The 24039-nt window shown below is 40.3% G+C and overlaps 2 protein-coding genes across 2 annotated transcripts; one reads left to right on the forward strand and one right to left on the reverse strand.

The window, feature by feature from the left end:
* Window positions 1-76: 76 nt before the first annotated feature.
* On the reverse strand, window positions 77-9674 carry ggcx (gamma-glutamyl carboxylase). Its single transcript, XM_080743218.1, has 15 exons — window positions 9499-9674; window positions 8394-8633; window positions 8016-8174; window positions 5912-6077; window positions 5742-5820; window positions 5523-5629; window positions 4780-4943; window positions 4035-4336; window positions 3074-3205; window positions 2737-2888; window positions 2392-2561; window positions 2059-2189; window positions 1673-1820; window positions 886-1090; window positions 77-715 (listed from the first exon to the last, which is right to left on the reverse strand). The coding sequence occupies exons 1-15, from the start codon at window positions 9521-9523 to the stop codon at window positions 556-558; spliced, it is 2340 nt and encodes a 779-aa protein (XP_080599344.1). The 5' UTR covers window positions 9524-9674; the 3' UTR covers window positions 77-555.
* An 864-nt stretch (window positions 9675-10538) lies between these two features.
* gmcl1 (germ cell-less, spermatogenesis associated) lies at window positions 10539-23632 on the forward strand. The gene is made up of 14 exons (XM_080742985.1): window positions 10539-12715; window positions 13224-13347; window positions 13549-13645; window positions 13729-13826; window positions 14132-14244; window positions 14349-14414; window positions 16363-16447; window positions 16749-16839; window positions 18401-18541; window positions 19153-19222; window positions 19561-19636; window positions 19760-19905; window positions 21882-21969; window positions 22080-23632. The coding sequence occupies exons 1-14, from the start codon at window positions 12540-12542 to the stop codon at window positions 22218-22220; spliced, it is 1512 nt and encodes a 503-aa protein (XP_080599111.1). The 5' UTR covers window positions 10539-12539; the 3' UTR covers window positions 22221-23632.
* The last annotated feature ends 407 nt before the right edge of the window (window positions 23633-24039 follow it).

Raw genomic sequence — 24039 nt, forward strand, 5'->3', positions numbered from 1 at the left:
GTGTCAGTGAAATGTGTAAGTTAAGCCTTATGGACAATACAGCGTGGACCCTGCCTCACCACAGAAGCAGCATGAATCAGTTTTTCACATTTTATTAAAGAAGGAAATACAAAAGAAAAATAGTTGACAGCCTGCTAATAGGTTCTCAGAGGACCTTTCACTGAGAGAGCATAATCTACAGCTCAGCCTTTGCTGATTCAGTGTACAAAGGTGAACGTGTAGGGTTTGGTCATACTGTATATTGGCAACACAAAATAATACTCGAGCTAATGATAGAACACTGAACGAGAAACATGATATTGCACAGCAAAAACGTAATATCCTAGAATAATTATTCTGTTTGGTACCGCTCTAATTTACAGAAATGTCTCTGTACAAATTGAAGTTAACAAACAAATACTGACTTTAAAAACATTCAAAATGTTCATATAATTGTGTGAATTTAAATCAACTTGTGGGCAGCCGTGTACCCAGTGTAGTAACAGTCCAGTAGTAATTGCCCACAAATTTGTTAATTGACCTGTACATTCAGTACTTACTGCACAATAATTTTTTTTAAAGTTCCCCGTGACCAACTTCATCGTTGAGGCGCTGATCTTGGTTGCCTTCTGCCTGTGTCTCTTTCATATTCGCAAAGTTAACTTCCCTGGTCAGTTGTTCCAGAGGAGGAAGTCCAAATGCCAGGTTCCGCATTGCAATGGCTGTCATCAAGAATCTATAAGAGGAAGATTGTAAAATGATATGCAAACTAAAGTAGGTCTATGGATATGTTGGTTAATAAACCAAATATTTAAGGGTTCGATGTGAAGTTCCTGTGTTTTATATACAGAATATGATATATAATTCGGTTTAATTGGAATAAAAGAAGAAAATGGCAAGACTCACCCCCTCCGAATCATGTAATACTTTTTCACCGCAAAGCGATCCAGTCTTTCAAAGACATTGGCCTCCCTGCGCTTCTTTACCTCCTTCATGCGCCGCTGCCTCTTCAGGAACAGGCGAACTATTGGATCAGTGGCATTGACCTCTGCCCCTTCATCATCACCTACAGTGACAAGTGGCTGCAGTTCTGGAGGCAGGGGTTCCGTTTCTGTAGAGAAAAACGAGATAAGAACCACAAATTAGGGCTGTCACAGTTATTACATAATCGTCTAATCGCAATTATTTGACACAATCGTGATTATTATTTTTTTTAATGTTGAAAAATGTTCAGATATTTTTTTTAAGTAAAAAATTGTGGAAATAGCAGATCTACAAGCTCACAACGCGTCGCATCACGACGTGTTGTGAGCTTGTAGATCAGCTATTTCCACTATCAATGTTCTTTTTAATTATAAAGTTGTCAAATATGTCAGTAATTTCTTTGTGTATTTTGGCCATGTGCAACTTCAAAGCCAAAACAGTAATGTAATTGTCAACAACAAAAACACAATTAAATCGTTAATCGCAATTATTTGAGTGACAATCAATCGTCATGTAAAATGTCATAATTGTGACAGCCTTACCACAAATACTTACGTCTTACAGTATAGTTCGTTTTTTGGCTACTTTTTATGCCTATGTAAAGCACTTTGAATTGCTTGGCTTTTTGTATATGCTATTTGTCATGCACTCCAGTATTGGACTATCTTATGGTGATTGTTACTCCATAGTGACATGATAAAGGCTTCACCTGTTCCATTGCGAATTCGTTCTTGGAGCTCGAACAGCTTGGTGAAGTTCTCCTGTAGGGCTGCTTCTGTAGTGTTGACATAGATGTACATGTAGCAGGATGGCTCCTCAGATACTGTGTATACCTTGTGATATTCTCCAGCGGGTAACTACACACACACACACACACACACACACACACACACACACACACACACACACACACACACACACACACACACACACACACACACACACACACACACACACACACACACACACACACACACACACACACACACACACACACACACACACACACACACACACACACACACACACAATGAATACTTGTCGTATCATGGAATGAAGTACAAAGCCAACTGTGATCATATTGTATCGCGCTACCTTCATCTGCTCTCCAGGTTGCAGAGTGTAGTTCTTCTTCTCCGCTAGTATCTCAACCATCAGCTGGCCCTGTAGCACCTGAACGCTGGTGTTGCCCAGGTCTTCACTTACAAAGTTTTCTAAGTGAAGCCCTGTGTACAAGATTCATGCTTGCAATTAGCACAAATGACTCAGCTGATAACATATAGCAGCACACAGAACCTGTCTGTGTGCAAAAAAAGTCTTAACTTGGCCCGCCATGAGAAAAAAGTAAAGGGAGAAGGTACTGTAGATAAAAAGAAGGTAAACATACTGGTTCCCCTCAGAACAAAGAGACAGAACGGAATGTGTAACCTGGGAAGTCGGCGATGAAGACGATCTCTGTCTGATTGTCTAGACTGCCCTCGATCTCCTGAAACTTGGTCCTCCAAGGTGAGAGGTCTACCAGAAGGGGCATCAGCCAGGGGTTGGGACGGAAAGGTGACCATTCAGCCTTTACAATATCCACACGCGGGTCAAAGATCCTTGCAGAGGAGCGCAGAGCAAATATGAGCACCACACTGACAAATAGTTTGTCTATTATTTGGTAAATCTAAAGTAAAACAAATGAAAATATGTCTTATGAATTAAAAAAAGGATAAACCCTTTTTAATTTATAATATATATATTTATAATATATTTTTGATTTGATAAGCATACCTTTGTTGGAAGCGCTCATTGATCGAGACCCAAATATCAAAGTATATTTCAGGCTCAGAGATCTTGTAGCGAGGTAGGAGGTTACTGAGGCAAGTGGCGTACTGTTTCAACATGTCTCCATGGTCTTTCCAGCGGCGGCTTTGTGTGAACACCTACACACACACACACACACACACACACACACACACACACACACACACACACACACACACACACACACACACACACACACACACACACACACACACACACACACACACACACACACACACAAAGTTCATAATATGCTCACAATTGTATTAATTCATCTTTAGACTGTGTTTTCTCTATGTCTTACCCCAGGGTTCAAATATCCAACCTCTCCCGTTTTCCCATCTTTATAGGTGACTTTGACATGCTGGTGGCTTCGAGAGTGAACCATCATGTCCCAGGAGTACCCATACAAGCCATTGGTCCAGTTGTTGTAGCCCTAAATACAAGTACAAATACAAGAGCTTATAGTGGAAAAAATGATTGCAATTATTTTCTTGCAGCATACTGCAAATTGAATATGAAATAGATTATTATGAAATAGATTGTTTTATCTCCAACTTAAGGGCGGGAGTCATCACAGCATCGGAATACCTTTCTTATAAAGCTAGTTGAAATAGTTTTGTTTTAAAATTGCAGTACTAAATTGTACAAGAACTACTGGTGGTTTTGCTTATCAATTGTGCACATTTAGATCTTTTGCTTGCCACTTCTTTAAGCAACTTATTACATGTTTGCACATTTGTATAATTCTTTCTTACTTGCACAACAAATTAACACAACACTATATGGCGATTTAGATAAGTATCTGTTTTTGTAATGTCCTGATCATGCCGAGGCCCTTCACCTCCAGCTGACAGACAATCTGAGCTACTGTTTGCTGCACGTCCATGACAATATTGACACTGATTGAGTAACCATCCCCACGCTGGGTTAGTGAGGTTAAAACGCTTACAGACAGACATGACTCGAGTGATCAAAGTTTACATTTCACTCACTTTAAAATAAATCTGTTCATGTTTTATGGTTTAAAAAAAAGAAAAAAGAAAAAAACGACATGCAGTGTTCAACATTACGACCAAAGTAAGATACATATATATAAATTTAAAAGAAATTACTGGAAAGGAATAATGCTTAATTTATACTTGGTCACCAAAAATAGCAGATCTACCAGCTTGCAATACGACAAATCATTGAGTTGTAGATCAGCTATTTTCAGGGCGAGACTGTCGTGCGACAAAGAATAAATCCGGCTTATGAGGGTATACCTGTGTGACGAAGTGAGAATAAGGCAGGAAGAACTGCTCAGCCAGGTAGAGAACAACAAACGCAGCTCTCAGCTTGTGCTTAAACCATGGTTTGGAAGCTTTGGGGAGAGAGGGGGTCTCTGGATGTTCTGTGCTGGTGTTCTGGATCTCAGGGTAAACACAGGAAGTACTGGGCTGAGGGTTTGGAGATGTAAGTGGCAGAACTACTTTTAGGGACTCTGGGAAGCAGGAAAAAAATCTCCTAGGCCAGTCAGGGTAGCAGAAGAGGGGACTGGTGGCCAACATGGTGTAGGCGAACATTCCTGTAAAGAATTTGTACATTGCAATCAAAGGAGGGTAATAGCTTAAAGTGTGCTCATACAAATGGCTGTGAAAGAATATCAGATTCATACAAAGCTTTGACAAAGACAAGTTCTTTCAAAAAAATCACATTTCTTGATTCTTGAAATACAATGATACAATCAGCCCCAATCATCATTAACATTAGTGAATATTAATTCTGAACACTGGCTACTTCTATCCACAGCATATAATGCCTGATTGAGTTATGCATCGTGTCATGCACCGTCCGGAAATAACCAATCTACAAACGATCTCACCACATTACGATAGGACACATTGTGAGCTTGTAGATCTGCTATTAATGATGTGTGACACGATGAACATGCACTTATAAATCAGGCATTGGATCAACTAAATAGAAGGCTATGTGCCGCCAGGTGGCTTTATCAATGAGCTCTCTCACCGATGCTGAACAGTTGTGAATTCATACAATGAAAGTAGCTGACAAAGAAGATTCCAAATGGTCGCGTGGCATCAAAAAACAACAGGTAGCCAGCAGTCAGATCCAGAATAAGACCACCGCCATGTACCACCAACAGGTTTACCATCTCCACTGGAAGAATCAGTCTGGAAGGACATTTGGAGAACAATAAAAGATCAGATGTGAGACATCTAAATATATAACCGAATATGGAGAAGCAACACTTTACAATTCAACTTTGGTAGAGGTTTGGGTTGTGCAGTTACCTTGCCATGATAGAACTCTAAATAATGGCAACATTATGCATCTTCAATTGTGCATTGATAATTGGTCATCCAAAACTGTCACCCCAATGAGTTACATTGCACAGGGAAACAGGTGTCAAAGTCACACTTGAATGCACAAATGAAATGAATGTGAACAAAGTGGATTCTGCCAATGTATGAAATCACAAAATCCGAATTGGATCTTACTATTTTAAGTAGGAAGGAGATCTGGTATGTATGCTTCATCAACCAGATCACTGTCTTGCTAACACCCCCAAAAAACAACAAACAAAAGAAAGACTGAACCCCGTTTCATTGTGCAATTTAAGTTAATGGGGAGAATATATTGGATCATAATTGTTTTTATCTATGGCACAACTATTGAAGATACAGTATGTTGCTAATATTTGGAGTTACATAATGGCAAAGTAAAACAATTTTGCTTTAGCTTGTACTCACTTGAATGGATCGAAGAGCCAATGGTGTGCTAAGTATGACATCGAGTAACCCCCCACCCAGTCTCCATCCAATTTTTTTATTCCAGCAATGAAGTATACAATGAATATCTGTAAATGATAATATATATAAACTTCATTAGAAGAGCAACACTCCAATCCATGGCCTTAGTTAACTGATTCTATAATGGACAACATTCCTTGTAAGGGTAAGGGTACAAACCTGCGCCCTTAAGAGAGTATAATTCCAAAGTGGCACATGGGCATTTCTTTTTGCAGGTTTCCGTAGCCCATCAATTGACCTACACATAAAACATAAATGCATTCATCAAGTGAACTAACAATTAGAGAGGAATTCAATCAATCACAAAAAAATATATATATATACATTACCAGTATCTGTTGCCATCCATGAGTGTGAGTTGGAATCCAATAAGGCCATATAGGTAGGAGTGATTATTCCATGCCGTTTTATCCAGAAAAAAGATATACCAGTAGGTGGATATGAACATAAGGCAGGAGAGACGGTAGAAACATCCAAGCATAATACCCACAGCACCTATAGAAAGAAACATATACATGTTTAACTGAACTTGTGTGTTGGACGGACGGACGGACGGACAGACAGACAGACAGACAGAAAAACATATACAGTAGCTAGTCAATTTGCATATGCGACAAAGAAACAAATCAAAAGTGATGGTAGCTTAGAATGGTCTATATAGGTTAGTGTAAAAACAATCTTCAGCCAACCCCAAGCTAAATGGCTAAGTGAGATTGGGACAGGGACATGACATTTGTATTTAGTCAAGTCACATTTATTTAACACATTTCATACTCAATGTGCTTAAAAAAAAGAAGAGGAAGAAGACAAGAAATGACACGAAATGAACACAATTACATATTATGATTAACATATTATGATCAAAAGAATGAATTTATAAAATGAAAGTCCTGTTTCATTAGAGAACTACAAGGAGTGTTAGAGCTCTAGGGTCCGACTCCTAAGTGTATAGTAATTTGTATTGTGGGCTGATTTACCCGCTACCTGTCCTTTTCCCCTCTTTGAGATTGAGCGGTGATGAGCGACTTGTTGAGTGCCAGCTGGTATGATGGTGTGGGAGGTGAAACTGGACTATAAAGATGCTCCTCTCCAGTGCGTCAGATGTCTCTTTGTTGATCAGATTGTTTGGTGCCTTGCTGGTGTTTAGTAATGCCTATTTTTGGTTTATTTTATGTTAGTTAAGAATAGTATTTTGTTTTGTATTTAAGAGTTTATGGTACCACCCTGAGGTGAATGTTTATGGGTTTTCTTTTCTTAAAACAAATCCTTGACTTTGGGGATTTTAAATCTGTGTCAACTGGCTGTTTGGGGACTGACTGGGAAGGAGGGTGTACATTTTTTTGTTACACCTTGTGGCCCCTAGGCTGGGTTGTTGTAGTGGATACACATCTCTAACAGATCAGAGCAAGAATAGAGGAACACTTTCAGAAACAATGGAAATAAGGAGGTAGAACCACTTCATGGCAAAAAGCTATCATGGCAATGAGTACATAGCCAATTAATACTGGTTTCCCCACACTGAATTTATCCTCATAAAGTGCACTTAGCATTCTACTTAATTTGGGGATTTCCAATTTATTTTGCTGCTGGTTCTGTTGTCTACAATGTTACATGGATATGGTTGACAATGTTAGTTAACTTACAATGAATAATAATAGATTGTATTAAAGAGTGCCTTTCTCAGACAAGACACTATACACACTATATAACAAAACCTGTACACAAAGTGTCCAAACAGAAATGTCTGAGAGTGGGCTCAACTGGGTGGAAGATCTCTAAAGAACCGCCAATAAATTGTTAATAGCCTCAAGTAAGTCAAAAGGGCTGAGGCAACTGGTGGAGTAGACACGACAGAAGATAATTATGAGTCTTTTTAGTTTAGAGCAGCAGTTGACTTTAAAATTGGGGAGTATGTCCCAGGCTCAATCTCCAGGTGTGAAACATCTGGTGCAGGGGGGTGATTAGGGGGAGCATTGGAGGCAGCTCTTGTGAAAATGTTTGCAGTGACCCAAAGAAAGCATATCGTCACTGTCGGGCAGAAACCTCGTATCTCCAAATTTCAAATGTGTACGTTTTTTTGCAAAGCAAAGCCCTGCTTCATCATACAAGGCCGTCGCACAAAACAGCAGATCTACAAGCACACAACGCCTCGCGGTGCGAGGCGTTGTGTGCTTGTAGATCGGCTGTTTTCACTAGTTTAAATCATTTTTAAAATGATAAACGCAAAACGAACGGTTTTGGACATACAAGGTTTTCACCCGACAACGACGATATATTGTTACTTGTGGAAAGGCCATTTCTGATTAGCTTCTCCTGGCTTCAAATAACCTCATCTCATCCAGTCTCAATAAAAGGCAGCATACCAACATCAAAGTTAACGTTGAGCCGAGACATACAACATTACGTTAAATAATACATAAAGGTAATACCCACCAAAGAACATTACCAGATAGACAAAGTACATCCAATCCATTGGCAATGGCTGTAAGAAATTGAAGAGCGGAAAACGGCATACCGGGGCCCCGTCCAGGAACCTGAAGTCTACGTGACTAAGTCCACGCTCTTGGGTGATGTCAATAGCCATCAGCATGCCTGTGGTTAAAAATTAGACAGAGAATAAACGATAGTGCACGGTAAATTCCAGCCTTAATTGATCAATTTGTAACTCTGAGATACTGTACAGTCTCAGAAGATTTAACTTTGTGTGTACTGTGTATAAAGAAGAACTATTGGAGCTAATTTTCCACCTCATTCCTTGATTACAGTCCCTGAAAGTAGGCTAATAGGTCTGGCCCAGAACAGACAGCTCACCAAACAGACAACGGAAGATGCCCAGCGACGCAGGGTCCGTGGGCCGGTTCAGGAGGCACACCAGGCGGTGCCAAGAAGAAAGGTCTCCCTTCTCAAAGCCAAAAAGACGCTTCATCCTGCTCTCAGTCGGTGGCCCTCCCTCTTCTCTGGGAGGTGCGTCTTGCGTTGTGGTTTGTTCTTCTTCTTTCCCATCATCATCACTGCTGACATCTCCTGAGGTCTGCTCAACAAAAGGAGCCCCTACAGAGAGGACAGGACAAGTAAGGTTCTGTCTGCACTTTAGTCTTGATGATATGCAGAGGATGCTGTCTGGAACCACATATAACAGTAATACACAGTAATAACAATAATAATATCTCGAATTTATATAGCACTTTTCTGAGTACCCACAGACACTTTAAATGGGGGGCAAGACAGAAATAAGAATACAACAACTTCATTAGGGGAGAAGAACACGAAGACCATGGAATAGAAACAATAAAAACAGTAAAGACAATGAAGACAGTGGAATGAGTTAGCTGGGGAAAGAAATATGGAAGAGGTGGGGGTTTGGAGGGTAGGGCCATTTCTGAGGGTTTTGGGGAGAGCATTCCACAGGGTTGGGCCAGCAAAAGCTCTGTCGCTCCAGGTTGGCCAGGTACGGTATTTGGTCTTGGAGGAGACCTCAAAGAGGATGATCGTTTTTACATAGTACTGTGTTTTATTTGTCTGTCATTTATTGTTGTATGTATTGAGTACAAAAGGACCCCAATTTAAACAAGCCATTGAGCTTTCTAGTGGTCTTCACAACTCTTCATCCTTTTAGCTGACCTTATATCAGTGAACTGTGCTGTCCTCTCCTGTACCTTTTCCTATGCAAACTTCTAATAAAGTATTCAATCAATCAAGTCACCAGACCTGAGGGGGCAGGAGGGCCTGGGGGCATGAGGTTCGAGGAGGTCGCAGAGGTAGGGGGGAGCAAGACTGATTAGAGGATTTAGTGCCTTGTAGGTGTTTAGTAGTATATGCCTGAGCACTGAGCAATTCACTATATTTTCTTGCACCCAGCTTCACGGCTGCCTGCTTTGGGAACTGTAATAGTATGCAAATAGTAGTGCCAACCTACCTGCAGTAGCGTCAGTTGCCTCCATAGTACCAGATCATCTACAGTAGCTGGGTGCAGGGAAGATCTTGGGAGAGGGAATAAAAAAATAATAATAACAACACACTCCTTTCTTTCCCCTGTGCCAGGTAAAGCTGTCCCACGCACGCAAATAGTTGGACAAGGTACGTGTCACTGTGCACAGCAGCACAGAGAGTAGGAAGGCAGTGGGATTGGGTTGGAAATGTTGTGAAACAAGTGCTCTCTGTTTATTGGTTGGTTCCTCTTTAGACCACGCCTCTGATAGGTCGACGAGCATATTCGAGATATATTCATACATCTACTGCCTCCGGTGGTCAGGAATGAGACACCTCTATTTTTTATATACATATAAGAATGTAATATTTGTTTAACATATTTTGTTTTGATCTTTTAGATTATCTCACTGAAGAAGAAAAATATAGGCCTATAACTGTATTGGCCAACATCATTAAATATGGCAAAGTTTAGTTGTCAGTTGAATCTGTATTTAAGCTGCTGCACTTGTAAATATAATATCAATATCAGACCAGTTAACATTTACATGAATGAAAATGAGTGCTTTAAATGTAATACATTATTGACCAGAATGACCACGAAGGAGAAGCACAGTGAGGATAACATTACATAAACTTTACATTTCCTATTTAGACACATGGATGGCAGCATTGAGCTAAGTATCCCTCTCTCTAGCTTGTAACTTTGGTTACTGTGAAGAAGACAAGACAGTCTGGTTGGCCTGGTTTCCATAGCCTGGAAGGACAGTCGTACTGGACAGAAAAACAAAAAAGAAACTGTGGGATACAATATATGACAATTTCATTATATTTAAATGACTTTCATAAATCGTTGTCATTTAGAAAATATAGTATTTTCTCTGGACTGGGATGTCCTCTAGTCTAGTGTGCTAACCTCAACTCAACTCTCGGTTGCCATACAACCAACCAGCCAATCACAGAGCGTCTCATCCATGCGGACTATGGGATTAAGTATAATCGCGTCTCGTCCAGGTCTCGTCAGGATGGCAGCACTGCAGGCTAGTGTTGTTAGCCAGCGCTAGGTGTAGTAGTGTAATTATTGTTTATTGCACCGGGGACTTGGAGACAAATAACGCATTTCATAAAACGATGTTCGGAAGAAGACCTGTCAGGTCGAGCAACCTCAGAGAGTTCTCTCCGGGCCGCCTTAGTTTGAATTTGAAATCGTTACAGTTTACAAGTAGCTATAGCGTCGGCTCCAGCTCCACGCAGAGACTGCCTTGTTTACGTCTGAAAAACTGACCCCAGACAGGAGACCCGTTTACTTTTTTGTTGTTAACCTAGCTGTAATTCCCCCTCGCCTTTATTTAACTGGGCTGATCATCAGGTAAGCCACTGTCATTCCAGTCAAATAGAGCTTCCAGCTGATGATGATCATAGTTATTATGTATACAGTATCCATTGTTAGTTTATAGAAACACTCAATGTTGCCATACTAGCCTGCTCATTCTAGGGCTATAATTCCCATCCTTGCTTTTATATAGGGTTCCTAATAATCGTTACATACAGTAGCATTGATCCAATTTCCTTTACATTTTTGGCATGTAAGTAACTGACATTGATGCAGAAATGTACTAAACCTAAATATCACAGCCATTCTAGGGCTAAAACAGTGCATGGTTTAGGGGAAGACTACTTGGTAGTGTACAATATGTAGTAGCAAGTGTGACGTGTAGTAACAAGTGGTTGTATCTCCCCATATCCTTTATTTTCTTCTATTCTGTTTCTGTCATTTGATTTTTAAAGCACTGCAGGGTAGCAGACTAGTGCTGGCCTGGGACAAAAATCAAATATCCCAACATTGTTGACCAAATGCCTCTATTGACATTGTGATGATATAACTTAGTGCTGGGTAAAGACGAATAATAGACAGCTACTGTAGTACAGTCACTTTACTACAATGCAACCTTTATAACAAGGAAAAGATGACACTTAAGCAAAATCACTATATTAGGATCATATCCAAAATCCCGGACAATATTTACTAGTCACTCACAAAGTCACAATATCAATATAATACCTACATATTGGGGTGATGTTCACTAAAGTTTACGTATATGCCTTCACGCTGAGTGGGAACTACGTTTCTGATACGAATTGAGACTTCCCATCACAGAGAGTGCTTGAGGTGGAGGTTGGAACAAAATATATGGCTGAAATATTCTTGTTTTGCTGCTTTGACTGACAAGTGACACAATTATGACCTACCTTTAGGCCTAGAATGATCTTACATATAACACTTTGTGTAATTTTCCAAATACAAAGCCATAGATCGATGGGTCCCAAAAACGTGTGTTCTCAAAGGAGGTTTTCATATGTTCTGTCCAGCAGTCATTTCAGGTCCTACCCTGTCGCTGACAGAGAAAGTCGTCCATGTGAAGCTTGTGGAAAAGTGGAGATATTTGACTAAACACACGTTTTCTGCCAGAACTTTCAATGGGATATGAAACTATATCGGACTCAAAGTCTTAGGAATTAATTATTGGGTGAGCAGTGAGCACACAAGTAGCACGGATGCTTAAATCTCTGCAGAGATCAATTTGCTAACCGCAAGTGGATGGGACCGATCTATGACTGTGTATTTATTTTGGAATATTACACAAAGTGTAATAATTATGTAACATCAGACATTCTAGGGCTAGACCTACTTTATGACCTAATGTTGCTACTTGTGTTTATGACTGTGATGTCACAGCACTATCCTGGAGAAGTCGGAGCTGTAAGAAAGTCTTGGCTCCAAGGGATAGAGCTGGTAAACATCAGGTTTATAATATTCTTTACTAAGCTTGTGCACAATGCACATACACCAGTGGTTCCCAAACCTTTCAGGTGTAGACCCGAAAGAGATTGTGGCCCACAAAAATTGGTCTGTGACCCACAAATGGGTCCCGACCCTCTGTTTGGGAAATCTCAGTCAAATCTTCAGCTAACACAAGTCTGAGCTTTGTTTTGGTTGTGTGTTGTGTGATCTTAGTTGTAAGTATAGATATGGGAAGTTGGAGCAGCAGGTTCCAGCCCCCCTCTCTGAGATCGGTGGAAGTTGCAGAGGCAGTGTGCCACAGTCGCAAACATGGATGCGAGTGTAAGAAGAGGAAAAGAAATGCATCTTCGTGTGACTGTGACAGTGAACATGAGGACGATCCTTTACTAGATACTCCTCGAAGGTGAGAGATAAATCATATACTTATGTCTATGAAAACCATGTCTGTAATGAACTTTATAAACAAGCTCAATGGCTTTTTAAATCCGCTTAGGACACTTTATAGATAACTGCTCATATATATTCATGGTGCCTTATACATTTTTTATCACAGCACATTATAAAGCATTTCATAGTAACTAATTATGAAGTGTTATAAGAAGATTGTAATACATATACACTACGCTTACAATGCGTTATATAGATGGGGAATTCATAGAAAGTGTTCTATGAAGAGTGATTTAGTACAGTGGTTCTCAGTGGGGTCTGGGGACCTTCACAGGTCCTTAAGGGGGTTCAAGGGGATTCCTGGTTGTTAGGAACCAAATGGACCCTTAACAGGTCTGTAACTCTCAAGAGTTATAAAGGCCTTGGCCTTTCAAACTTTTAAGAACCACTGATCTAATTATCAACTTTGCCTTATTTGAAGTCTAATCCTTATTTTTGTTTGTCCTCTTCTTTCCAAATATTAGGAAGAAACTAAAAAGCACATCCAAGTACATCTATCAAACATTGTTCCTAAATGGGGAAAACAGTGACATTCGCATCTGTGCCCTGGGACAGGATTGGAACCTTCATAAGGTGTACCTCTGCCAGGTAAATCAATGCATTTATCTTTCTCACAACCCCCACCCTTCTTTGTCTCTTCTATTCATTTATTCTCTCACATCTTTTCTTATACCAAGCCTATCACCGTCTTATGTCTACATCACTTCAAAAGTTTGGTCAGTCAGTTATTTAACACACCCTTTCCTGTATCTCTCGTACTTTTCTCTCTGTGCCTTAATGATTGTGCAGTCAGGGTATTTCTCCAGCATGTTCAGTGGCTCCTGGAAAGAGTCCAACATGATGGTAATTGAACTGGAGATTCCCGACCAGAACATTGATACAGAAGGTAAGGATCTAGGTCACTGAAAGGTTTTTGTCATAATCGTTCTAAAAGCACTATCCCCCAAAAATATGTTGCTTTGTGTGCAGCTCTACAGGTGGTATTTGGATCCTTGTACCGGGACGATGTGCTGATCAAACCCAGTAGGGTTGTCAGTATTCTTGCTGCTGCTTGCATGCTTCAGCTGGTGAGTAGACTTGACAGAATTTCTTCTTCCTCAACACTATACAATCTAGGCATTTTCAATTGACATTTCAGAGTACTTGATATCATTTTTTCCATTTCTTACATTCTGCCCCTAATGATTAGGATAACAGTCATAGTCAAAAAAGGGTGTTTTGATTTAGACTGACTTTGCAGATAAAGCTTCTAACCCTTGACAGTTGCCACAATAGTGGCAACTGTCTGTATAAAAATGTCTGTATTCTATTTGCATCTTCATTCAAATACGATCAAACCTAATTAATTCATATGGCTTATTTATGTATCCAGGATGGCTTGATCCTGCAGTGCGGAGAGACCATGAAGGAGAATATCAGTGTGAAGACGGTGTGTTGTTACTATACCTCTGCTAGTATCTATGGCTTGGATTCAGTCATGAAAAAGTGAGAATTAATCTTTTCGGTTACTTCAAATCACAATAGGCATTTTTAATGTGTAATAATGGTGTATACTTTTATGAGTTGTATTTGTATGTCTGTTCTGGCAGGTGTCTTGAATGGCTTCTGAACAACCTTATGACTCACCAGAATGTTGACCTCATGAAAGAACTTGGGTAAATGATATTCGTCTTTTACATGTGGTTGCACAAGACAATTGTAAATCTCTTGCTAAGTCTTTTAACTTGTATGTGAAGTAGTCCTTCCATTTCAAACTAGTTATTTACTTAATTATGGTTGGTGGCTTGTAATAGATCAGCTGTGCACAAGCTCCGTTGAGACAAGCCAGTCTAGTGTGTCATCATTAAGGTCAATTAGACCATGATCGCCATTTGGTGGCCTGTGTTTGGGGCAGCAGGTTATTATGTGTTCCACAGTTTGTAATGGATGCCCACATCCGCATTGGGCACTGTCCGTGAGAATAATAAGTAAGCCTTGCAGAGCCATGAGGCCCACAGGGCAGGAGCCTATCTCCTGTTTCTGTAGCATGAGGCGGCTTGATGCACCAGTACACCCTCTGTCTGGACATGACACTAGTATGTCGCAGGGACTCACCCCAATCCAACCCTTGATGCTGAGTGCCAAACAGGGAGGCTCTGGGTCCTTTGGTATGACCAGGCCAGAGATCGAACCTCAACCTCCCAGTCTCAGGGCGGACACTCTAACCACAATGCCACTGAGCTGGTGTCCGTGAGAATCCACTACTGCATTGCTGCACCAAAGTGTCCTACGTCTGTCCTCAGGCAGTTGAGGGTTGTCCATTGCTTTCGGGGGAGGTGCCGGCTAAAACATCCTTGGGATCTTCAATATGGTGAAGCTTAAGGTGCCTCCACACCGAAAATACTACAGGAGACTTGTTCAAACTGTTCACAGACTGCAAAGAACTGCAAAGAACTGCAAAAAACTAAGCACATTGAATTTTCCAGCCGACTGTATGCCGACTGTAATTACTGTACAGTTTTGCGCATGCGCACTGTGTTGCCATATCGGCTCGTTACAAGCGACTTTGATCCTGTTTTCCTATAATGTTGCTAGTTGTGGGTTACTTTTGTTTGGGCATGTTTCTGAATTGTAGTTGCTTATTTGGCCTAGCTTTCAACATTCTTTTAGAAAATAGCTGATGTAATAGAGCTCAATAGGTGAAACTGGACGCTTCTTTAGGCCTTGTTTTCATAGACCTGGTCGCTTGTTTAACTCACATAATCTGGCAACCGGGGAGCAGAAGCGGAGATGCTTCCTGTCCGGTGTTTTCTTCTCCTCACACCAAAACAACACACATCACTATTAGTCTACTAGCGTTGCCTTGGAGTTGATTAGTATAGGAATTAGGAAATTGAGAGTTGAGATTGTGCAACGGGAAAATGTCTCTGGCTTATTTAGGCTTGGTTTTGCTGCTGCAGTAGCAAACTAATGGTCCATTACAACTCGCTACAATTCACCGACGTCCAGGGGCGACTCTACAAAACTGAGCAAGTCCAGTCTTCCAGTTTTCCGTCGATACTGGTCGATAGCGTTCCCGACCCGCTGCCGAAAACCTACCGATGAGCTCCCGTTCGGCAACAGACGCTATCCGCCGCCGATTCGGCCACGAATCTCTTTGGTTAAAAGTGGCCTTTAGATGTATCTGCTGACTTCAGGTCCCTCAATCTTGCTTTGACCAATCTGATTATAACCATATTAAACAGTGCCATGAAGAGTTTGCGAACACTTGCTCTGTCATAGAATACGTAGGTGCACTGAAAGACTGTTGGATGCTTAGATACTGCAAGCAGAAAGCTACTGTATAGACATGATACTTAAAATATATACACACACTCTTGTTTAGTACTACACCTTAGATCAATAGTTTAAGACAGTAAGAATGTTACTCATCATGTGTTGTGACCAAGCGTTTGTGCCTTTCCACATTGGGAGCAAAACTTATTTGGGCCTGCACAAAGTCACATTTCGACCAGTCCGGCCCGTGACCTAAAATAAGTTTGACACCCCTTGAATACATAAGTGTATATGTCTCTATGGACAGCGAACCCTTATGTATATACTGTCTCTGTTATGTATTTTCAGAGCGGAAGTGATGCAGCAACTTGTGCAGTCATCTGACCTATTTGTCATGCAGGTGGAGATGGATGTATACACAGCTCTGAAGAAGGTACAAAGAAATTAGACCTATAATTGATATATATCCTTATACACTCAGTAAACTGTAAAGCCCAATTGATGCCAGATCTTTTGATCCGATGCCGAATCAGATTTTGGAGAGCCCTTGGCCTTCGAATTAACAATTTTTTGACCGAAATCATTTTAATAAGTGGGAGTGCACAATGTTGTAACCAATTTGAAAAACATTGATTGAATTATTTTGTTTATATTTGAGAACATTTAACTCATAAGCCAAAAATAAATGAACACAAATGCGTCTTTGATAAATAATCGTTCCTGTTTTTGTTAAGTGGATGTTCCTGCAGCTCAACCCATCATGGGACGGCCCCATCAAGCAGCTTCTTGCTGATGCCGATGCCTGGCTTTGCAAACGCAGGACAGGTAAAATCCCCTTTAGTGTTATGAGATTAGACATGTAGCCAGGGTAGATATGCTGAGTGAGCACGAATGCTCTTTTCAGCAACACCCTGCACTTCAGACTCACACACATTAATACCTGGAAAATGTCTCAGTTCAAACACAGTCTAAAGGTCCGTACACACTCGTAGCGTTGATTTCATACGATTATATGCGTTCATGTAAATAGCTGTTTATTTTATGAGAACATTCACACATAATGTGAATATAACGCAACAGTAAAGGCCTTTGCAGGCACTGTCCGATTTTTCGCATAAAAAATGGCCGACACTTCTCTATGATCTCTTGCACCCCTGCTCCGAAATTGTCATCCGACAAGTGGTTGCGACATCGTTTTTTAAATACTTTTTAAACTATCACTCCATAAATGTTATTTGTGATATTATCCTTTCCAGGCTATCTTTCCTAAACGTGGTGGGGAAGGTAGGGACCCACAACTCCCTCGTTTGGGCAAAATGATTTAGCACAATACTGAAGGGGAGTGGAGTAGATGATTTCCTCTGTGATGTGTAAAATTCATATTCAGACACTATTCCAATTATGACAAACATATTGGTGTGAGTCATGACACAAGATATTTCACTGAATACCTTGCAAGCCCACTGGCAAACACTGAAGGAATGCAGACAGTGGCCAAATACGCATGGCCGGCCGACGGTGGAAGTCGTCTGGCTGCTTCACTGCACTCTTCACAAGCACAGCACTGTACTGTTCACGGCCATGCAAGGGAAAGAGTCAGAGATTATTCTGTGTATATATTAGGGCTGTCACGACATGCCTAAACCACGATTCGATTCAACTTTCGATTCTAAGGTCACGGTTCGATCCGATTAGATTTTCGATACTATTTTTCTTTTTTAACCTCCTTTTTTCAGCACTGAGACTATTCATTTAGGCCATTGTCTTGATTTATAAAGAAAAACTCTTGTTTCTCAATAAGTCACTTTTATTCGAATAATAACAAATGAGAATGAGAATAGCAAAAGGTTTAACATAAACAATATAAACTTTGGGTTTTATGCATGGAAGTGAATCACGATTCGTGTTGAGATTTCGATTCACTGAATCGGAATCGTGACAGCTCTAATTAAAAAAAAAGCACTGTCCACCATGATTTATTCATGCGTCAAAAAGAAAAACGCACCAAGCTTTGTCTGCAAAGGCTTGAAAGAGACTTATTTATTTTTTGAAGCCAGGTTGATTTTTCACCGTAATTAAAATCTTCCTGTATGAATGAGACATCACCAAAGTAATAGTTGGATGTGAAATAATCGCTTTGCATCATATAATAGTTTTTTGCGTCGTTCCCGGGTTGTAACAATCTTTATACTGTTGACCACTGAGCAGCAATTGGGGGTTCAGTGCATTGCTCAAGGGTACTTAATACTTAAGCAGTATTGAGGGAGGGGTGAGTGGTGGTTGATTTATCCTGCCGGTCCAGGGGAGATCGAGCCTGGAACCTTTAGGCCACCACAATCCCAGCAAACAGACAATTAATTTCCATTTTTGTGTTCCTTTTTCTTAGAGCTGTATGAGAAAGAGCCCTTCTTGAATACAGAGGAAGGTGAACCCTTCTCTTCGGTTTTCAAACATGTTCGCCTCCAGTATATCATCAATGACCTTGCATCTGCACGGATTCTGGAGAGAGACAACATTTTGTCCCCTGGTAATTTATGCTTCCATTTGTAGTTCCTTTATTTAACTCATTGACTGCCAAGGCCCGAGTTTCCCGAGTTATTACAGTAGTAACAGGGTGCCACAGCCCGAGTTTCCCGAGTTGGAAGCCATTTTGAAAAAAAAAAAAAAAAAAAAAAAATTTTTTTTTCAAAAATGTTTTTTATAAAAAAAAATCTAAAAATGCCTCAAATGTATTAGGCATGATCGCAATTGCGAAATTGCATGTTTAGCCCCATAACAAACACATCTTTCAAAATGTCAAAAATGGCTGTTTTGTCTGACTTTGAAGGCTTGTATCTCATGAATGCCTGAACGGATTTCCAAGCGGATTTTTTTGTTTGAAAGCTGTTAAAAAGTACTACACATATGGTGCATATATGGTGCATGGGCGTGCACGATCCGTGCACTAAAAATGTATCCGTGCACTAGAAATTTAGGAACGTGGCATCCTGGTACTTGGCGGCCATCTTGAAAAGGGCATTCAATGAGTTAAGGACATCTTACTTTGACACACATCTAGGTGTCAATAATAATAAATAATTACATTGCTATTCTTATTTTGTATGTGCAATGGGTAAATTATTTCTATTAATTTCATAGATTGGCTAACATCAGTGTACAAGAACCAGTGGTTTGCCATGCTTCGGACAGAATTTGACAATGACAACGGGTGAGAACCACTTATATACTGTAGGAAACTCTGGGCCTATGATTACATATTTTTTTGTGAACACCATATTGGTGTTTTCTACTAATCTGTAATAACTATTTATTATAGTTTTTTTTTTACAGTATTAAAACAAGCTCTATACACTTTAACACTCTCTATTATCATACTCATTAATATCTGGATTTCTCTTTTTTAAATTGCCAATTCCTCAGCAATGTGTAGTTATTTCATAGTTTTGATGTTTTCACCATTATTTTACAAAGTAGGAAATTGTCCTAATAAAGAAAAGAAACCTAGAGTATGTGTGTCCAAACCTTTGACTGGTAATGTGTCTGCAGTCCACAGGAGGCAAACAAGGAGGAGTTTGAGTTGAGCAGTATGCGTTGTGGCAGGAAACTGACCAAAGATGGAGATGTGAGTTGTACAGTGTCTCCCTTATCATGGGGACCTATATTTGTTATAAATTCCTATACTTTGGGTGTAATACAGTCTTGTGGAATTATAAAATTGCATTATAAAATGATGTCCTCTCTTCAGTACTGCTGGCGATGGACAGGATTTAATTTTGGGTTTGACTTGCTGGTGACCTACACAAACCGCTTCATAGTCTTCAAAAGGAATACTTTGAGTCAGCCATGTGGGGGAGCTGTGAGTCTGCAGCCTCAGAGGCATCTGGCATACAGGTCAGTGATCATCAGCCATAAGCACAAAGAGTTTGTATGTCTGAACCGAAGGGAAGTTTCCCACTTGAGTATCTCGAGAATCCCATGGTCTTCTAGGGCTTTCTCCAGCTTGATTGAGTAGATATTGGACATATCCTGACTGGAAATCATTTGAGGTGTCTGCTGCCTTGTTCCGCCGTTACTATGAATGGTATTACAAGTTAGCATTATGTATACTGAAACTTTAAACAGGGTATGTTTGTTTTGGTGGATATGTCCAGAACGTAGGTGATGTAACATTTGATTTAATTGCCCTATTTATTTATTCATTCATTGGGTGTTTTTGCCAGTTTTCTTATGTTTCTTATCCACGGGTTTCCAACGCCCCATAGTGCATTGTGCAGATGTTGTAGCGAGCTTCCGGCGCCGCAGCCGAGTGTGATTTACAAGCTCACAACGGGCTGCATCTGCGACGCGACGCGACGTGAGCTTGTATGTCTGCTGTTAAACCGGAAGTGTGGTCCAAATAATCTCCAGTAAACTCCCGCGGAAACAGGTGGATAGATGAATGACTAGCGAGAGAATTGTCAGGTCACCAAGCTGTAAAATGTCATTACAGCAGGAAGAAACATGGCACAAGTGAGTTTTATTCTATAGTATAATGTGAGAATAACTAAATTCAGTGAATAATTTACTGTGGACTTCACAGTTGCAACTTAAACTTCTAGTTGCTTTGCTGCAGTTAAGCAGTCTGCACAAAGTTGTGTAGGAAGTGAAGGAAGATAAGAAAGAAAGTAAGAGGAAAACGTTTACACTGAATTGAAAGAAGAAGAGGAATGGACATTAACACAAACTCTGCCATCAAAATACCCCTTTGTACCCCTTCTCTGCCATGCCCGTAGAACCCGTAAATGTAATAAAAATTAATTAAAAAACATTTTTTTATCGAAGCGCAACTAAAATAGGCCGGAACTAATGCTCCATGATCGGTTTCTACACGGACACATTATTGAGCGGACACCTTTAACATTGGAGTCCCTGAACCGGAAGCGGAAGTCCGTCCTCTATTTTGGCCCAGCTTACTGTCTGAGCTCCGTGGCTTACAGATGGAGAACTTATTGATCAATTGAAAAAGTTTCAACGGATTTGAGAAGCTGATGGAATACGCGAACACACGAGCAGTGTCCGATCACGCACGATGGGAACTGGACGAGCGCCCACGTTAACAGGTAGGACTCGGAGAAGCCGGCAGTGAAAGACATAGAGAAATTAACGGGCTTTACGGCCGTAAACTACGAATGAGTTAAGCAAGAATTTACAGTAAAAGTGTGTAGTCAGATATTTCTATATGCTGTGGCCTCAAATTTCGAGGTTCTGATGGGGCAGATCAGAAGTTGCAAATTTGCAGAAAATAAATAGGACTAGTAGGATTTAATTACTTGTACTGTTCATGAAAAAATTAAGGCAATAGACATTTCCACTAAGTTGCAACTTTTAAAAGTTTCTTCAGACTTACGTTAGCGTTATATGTGAACGAGACACACACACCTACACAAATAAAGATGAGAGATTAAAAAAAATAAGTTAAGTTCAACTGTGGTTAAACGCCAAAACAAAAAGGTAATTCTTAAGTAGAGACCTAAAAGCTTTGATGGACTGGGTGGATCTAATGTGAAGGGGAAGGCTATTCCACACCCAAGTGGCAGCCACCGCAAAGGCACGGCCATCCCTGGTCGCTCTGACTGGGTTATAATGGTGTAATATTTTCCAGCAAAGAGACTTGGTGTAGAGGAAAACTGCGCAGACAAAGTACAGATACGTCAGCGGTCAACTATTAGTTTACTAAGTTTCGAGGGTTTAATTGGTTCACTCACTGGCATTAATCATTCATATCATATGAACCGAATCATGCTGTCTTACTGTTACATGTAATGCTTTACCTTTGCCCATACAGTATGCGATTTAGTAAACACATTTGTCCCTCTTCTTCTGTCAAGGTTACGGCTTGCCTCATTTGACAGTGGTGGGAAGTTGGTTTGTAAGGTCTCCACAGGTTACCAGCTGCTAACCCTTGAAAAAGACCAGGTCAGTGCCCAATACAAACCAATTACTTGGTGTGATACTGTAGGTAAACTGTTAAGATCTAGATGTCAGTTGCTAACCAAACATTCATCATTCTCCCTATAATCTCTTAGGAGTATGTAGTGATGAACTTGGACAGCCGTCTGCTGTCTTTTCCTCTTTATGTGTGCTGTAATTTCCTGTACACGTCACCCAACCTGGACCGCAAGACCGATGCCTCAGAGCCTGAGAGTAGTGCTCAATGTCTGTCTTGATGCTCATTCCACATCCAATGACCTCTACCATTCCCTGGGTAATGATCAACATGTGACCCTGTTGACATCACTTTGTTTACCATCCCTCTCACCCACCAGCATCAACAACTTTGACATGGGACATGGTGCCTGCAAGACCAGCATTGTGATGTGGTGATGGGGATGTTTTAATTTTTTTTTCTTTTTGTATTTTTTATACAAGTTCACATTTAAGTTATAACATTTTTGAGTCAGTTATGTGTTATTCCCTTGGAATGCCTTTGTTGGATTATTTAATATATTATTATATTTGTATTTGTTTCATTTTCTTTTCTTTCTTTTTTTATGTGAAAGGAAATGGGTACAAACAACTGCCAAGAAAAAGGTCCACACAAGTGGGCAGCGGTGCTATCAGAAAATCTCCTTATCCAAAACATATCTCTGTTACATCTTCCATTCATTTGATAGTTCCAGTTCCTCTTTTGATTCTTGAGTGATACTGAACGTGTGTTCTGCGAAAGTATTTTTTATTAAATGATCCATAACCATAACTTAAATTGGCACATGCTCGACCTACCTGTCATAGTTGAAATCCTTGAAACAGTTTGACTCAATTCATAATCCCACAATCACAAGTCATTGTGATCAGTTTAACCCGAGTGAGTGACATTCCTGTAAGTATCAGAGAGTGTTTTTCTTTGTGTTATCACTGTTTGATCACATCTGTAATGCTGTAGCTGTTGTAAATGTAATTTCATTTCATTAAAGCATGACAGCGGCTCGCGGTATACTTAGCATTGCTGCCAAACATTATCCAAAGCATACCGTGTGTGTTTGATTTTCTTGGAGGCCACTGGATTCCATTCTTTTCAGTATGGCTTGAAAATAAACTTGAAGGGACTTGCTTCAGATAGGTAATCCAACATGCTATGGGACCTTACAGGACAAGAGTTCTTAAGTTCATTTCCAATGTAGTGGGTATCAAAAAAGTGAGATAAGGGCAGCTTTGTTCAACTTATTTCATTTCATAGCAAGGAAAAATGTAAAAACGCAGACCGTGACCAATGTGTTTTGGCCTGAGCCCTTCACCAGGGTCCACTAGTAATGACATAGAGACACATAATTTAATAGTGCCTTTAATCATCTACAACAGGACATCACTTAGTCATGCTATGGGACCTATTTTAGGTAAACGGGCACACCGATGCCAACTGCAGTCAAAGCATGGTGGTAGGTAGTAACAGACTGGAGAAGGTGTGCTTTTAGAGACCACTATCTGTGCACCTGCACAACAACAATAGCACAAAAGATGACTGTGTTCCTTGGCATACAGTATGTTGGTCAGATCCAAGCAGGTGGGCAGCAGCTGATTTGTAAATGACACACCTGTGCCTCTGCCCCACCTCATGCCTGTGTGCCTGGCACTGCCTGCCCCAAAATAGTACTGTAAATATCTCATTTGTTTAAGTTATGTTGTCATTGCATTTTTTTGTCTTATGTTTGGAATAATGTGGTTTTTGCAGAATAAACAGTAATGGTTCAAAGTTTGGGCATGTCTACCTGGCTTTTTGGTTATAGTACCTTATCCTTTGTCCAACAGGAGGAAATGATAGGCAAGAAAACATTTTATATTATTTTATAACGGGTTGTGAAACAAACTCAAAGGTTTTACCTTTACCCTCATTAACTCATTGCATGCCAGGCCCGATAGTCCCGAGATTTTTTCAATGTCTTTCCCTGCCAGGCCCGATAGTCCCGAGAATTTCCGCCATTTTGGAAAAAAAAAAAAAAAAAAAAATCAAAAAAAAATTTTTTCAAAAAAATTTTTGGACCCCAAAAA

Source organism: Nannobrachium achirus (genome assembly GCF_963921795.1).
Source record: "Nannobrachium achirus genome assembly, chromosome: 15".
Lineage (NCBI taxonomy): Eukaryota > Metazoa > Chordata > Actinopteri > Myctophiformes > Myctophidae > Nannobrachium > Nannobrachium achirus.

Bases quoted from the DNA above. Each gene is read 5' to 3' on its own strand.
- gmcl1 (XM_080742985.1), top strand. From the start codon at position 12,540: ATGGGAAGTTGGAGCAGCAGGTTCCAGCCCCCCTCTCTGAGATCGGTG. The intron at 13,348-13,548 runs GTAAATCAATGC...ATGATTGTGCAG, and splicing joins ATAAGGTGTACCTCTGCCAG to TCAGGGTATTTCTCCAGCAT. The intron at 19,906-21,881 runs GTCAGTGATCAT...TCTTCTGTCAAG, and splicing joins CAGAGGCATCTGGCATACAG to GTTACGGCTTGCCTCATTTG.
- ggcx (XM_080743218.1), bottom strand. From the start codon at position 9,523: ATGGAGGCAACTGACGCTACTGCAG. The intron at 4,337-4,779 runs GTGAGAGAGCTC...AATTCTTTACAG, and splicing joins TTCACAACTGTTCAGCATCG to GAATGTTCGCCTACACCATG. The intron at 1,091-1,672 runs GTGAAGCCTTTA...TTTTCTCTACAG, and splicing joins ACGAATTCGCAATGGAACAG to AAACGGAACCCCTGCCTCCA.